This window comes from Malus sylvestris, chromosome 3, assembly GCF_916048215.2.
Source record: "Malus sylvestris chromosome 3, drMalSylv7.2, whole genome shotgun sequence".
Classification (NCBI taxonomy): domain Eukaryota; kingdom Viridiplantae; phylum Streptophyta; class Magnoliopsida; order Rosales; family Rosaceae; genus Malus; species Malus sylvestris.
Genome location: NC_062262.1, coordinates 28,133,222 through 28,136,038, shown reverse-complemented (window position 1 = coordinate 28,136,038; position 2,817 = coordinate 28,133,222). Strand labels below are relative to the sequence as shown.

Genomic DNA, 2,817 nt, shown 5'->3' with positions numbered 1-2,817 from the left:
CCAATTGGCAGAGAGGTGGGAAAGAGACTCATGTGTTGGAAATACATCATGACGGACAGTTATGCTAGACCCATCGAGGTGGAGAAGATGGTTTGCTCACGAGTTCAAAAATAAAACCGTCATCTTGAGATTCTAGTATGTGTGGTCTATTCGTACTGGATGTGGTTAAATAAAGGGATTTTTTTTTTCTTGAGATAAACGATAGCGTTAGTAAGTTAAATGTTAGATTAAGTAAACATGAATGCTAGTATAAAAAACTTTCGAAAATCGAGTTTTAGGGCTCATTAGTATTTACCTAACGACCAATTTATCATAACACGTATTAAATCTAACTCGCGTGATACGGTAGTGAGAGTGTCCATTTCATAATTAAGCAGTAGTGGGCTTTGAACCATCTAAACCTTGAATTATGCTAATATTGGATATTACTTAAATCAATCAAAACTAAGATTTTGGGTCTTTGGGGTCCCGTGGTGGGATTTCAATTATAGATAGTTGATTTGTGATGGAGCATATGCTCATAGAACTACAAATACTGAGCACGACGAAATTTTGTTTCAATGACATTTTAAATTTGCAATCCTTGATGGGCACAATATGGTAGTGACTTGTTCTAAGGTCAATTCCAAAGAAGACTCCAGGTATTAAACAATTATGAGAATTGGCTCTTTCCTTTATATTGTGGATATCTTTTTGTCCTATGTAACTATATTTCTTAGTTTAGATGTTTTATCCGTTGCACGTATACTTGTCATGCTTTTCATGGTAATATTTTCATGCATACTCAATCAAGTAAGAATTTGGCACCATATTTGGTTTTGGCACCATATTTGGTTGTGCTCTACTGCAAGCACGCTCGAATTCTCGTAGTTTAGATGAATGTGGTGTATCTAGCAAACTTCCAAAAATAAATCAATAACGTTACGTAACACTAAAGACAAGGCTAGTTTCGTCACTTCAACAAATGTAACCAGAACAGAATGTTTGAAACCTCTCACTCAACGAATCCCATCCGTCCAATAGCTATCTAATCGACGGCTTTCATTCTCGATCCGCAAACTTCAACCTATTGGCTCATGTTCAAATCCCAACCCCTATAAATACCTGAAAACCGTCACAGTCCTCCTCCATACCACCAAACTCTCTGTTTCTCTCGATCGCTTCTCTTCTATTTCCCCTATCCTCTCTCTCTCTCTCTCTCGCTCAAATTGTTCTTGGAAGTCCATCAATGGCGGGTCGTGGCAAAGCCTTGGGATCCGGAGCCGCTAAGAAGGCCACATCGCGGTCCAGCAAGGCCGGTTTGCAATTCCCTGTCGGTCGTATTGCCCGTTTCCTGAAAGCAGGAAAGTACGCCGAACGTGTCGGTGCCGGAGCTCCAGTCTACCTCGCCGCTGTCCTTGAATACCTTGCCGCTGAGGTATAACCCTCTTTCTCGATCTTGTTATTCCTCTTTATTTGCATCTGTGTGTGTGCTTCTTCTCCCCTTTTTGTGAATCTAGGGTTAGGGTTTCGAATTGGGAAAGATTTTGTTTCGATTTAGCATTTCTGTGTAGGAATTACATATAGAACATTAGAAAATGTGAAATTTTGACGATTTGTTCTTCATCTGCTTCTGATGAACCAATATTAGGATCCTGGATCTATGTTTTTTACTTTTCTTGAATTAATTAATTTATTTTTCATAATAATTTTATTCATTTATTTTATTGTTGGCTGAATTAATTTGGTTTTATTTCTTTTTTCGTATGAAAGTAGGGGGCTTTGAGCTTAAGAATTATGATCCGGAGGTCGATATTGTTGAGGCATTGTTCAATTATTAAAAATTAGGGTTCTTTTTGTTGGGTATTTATTTTATTATTTTTTCGTGAGGATACGGTTATTGGATTACTGTGATTTAAATAGATTGGTGGATTTTCATGGGGATTTGAATTAGAATTTGTTCCCTCAATGTGCTTTCCCTTCCAATTTAGTTGTTAATTAAGTTGGTGTTTGTGTGACTTTAAAAGTTGTGATCTTTTCTTTGCTGAAGTTGTGTTTCTGAGTTGATTTTCTTTTTTCAAATTAGGGTTTTGATTCTAATGTTGTTTTAATTTGGTCAATTTTACAGGTTCTGGAATTGGCTGGTAATGCTGCAAGAGACAACAAGAAGACTCGCATTGTACCACGCCACATTCAGCTTGCTGTGCGCAACGACGAGGAGCTCAGCAAGCTTCTTGGTGATGTGACAATTGCAAATGGTGGTGTGATGCCCAACATTCACAACCTTCTGCTCCCAAAGAAGACCGGTGCCTCATCCAAGAATGTCGGTGGTGATGATGACTGAAATGACAATCGCTGCGGGATTAATGTGTTCCATTTCAGATTTAGTTCTGTCTGGTAGGTTAAATTAGGTAATTGTTTCTGTGTCTGGAAATCGAGTCGGATTTTAAAGTTAGGGTTGTAGGTTAGTAATGTTTGTGAATATAATTGTCTTCTTCTAGCTTCTTGATAGATAGAAGAGATTGTGGGAGCTTCTTTTGCTTCTTTCTTTTTGGATGTGTTCTTTGTGGGTTTACATACTTAATGACAGTGCTTCAAATCATATGGTTCTTGTGCTGTATGGTTTCACAACTTTCACTCTTCTGTTCGCACCATTTTTGCTAACGCTTACAAGCACTTTGTGGCACATTTGACCGTTGAATTTGATTTACCAGTTTGAATTGAATTGAGTGATTGAAGACCGTTGAATCAAATCTACTAGTCAAATATTTGCTAGCAATTATGAAACTGAAATTTGTTTACCGGAAATTGGTAGCACTTTCCATGATAGTGAAACCG

General features: G+C 37.8%; 1 protein-coding gene across 1 annotated transcript; it reads left to right on the top strand.

Moving 5' to 3' along the window:
- The first annotated feature begins 1,117 nt into the window (after nucleotides 1–1,117).
- On the top strand, nucleotides 1,118–2,616 carry LOC126614519 (histone H2A.6-like). Its single transcript, XM_050282189.1, has 2 exons — nucleotides 1,118–1,417; nucleotides 2,108–2,616. The coding sequence occupies exons 1-2, from the start codon at nucleotides 1,229–1,231 to the stop codon at nucleotides 2,321–2,323; spliced, it is 405 nt and encodes a 134-aa protein (XP_050138146.1). The 5' UTR covers nucleotides 1,118–1,228; the 3' UTR covers nucleotides 2,324–2,616.
- The last annotated feature ends 201 nt before the right edge of the window (nucleotides 2,617–2,817 follow it).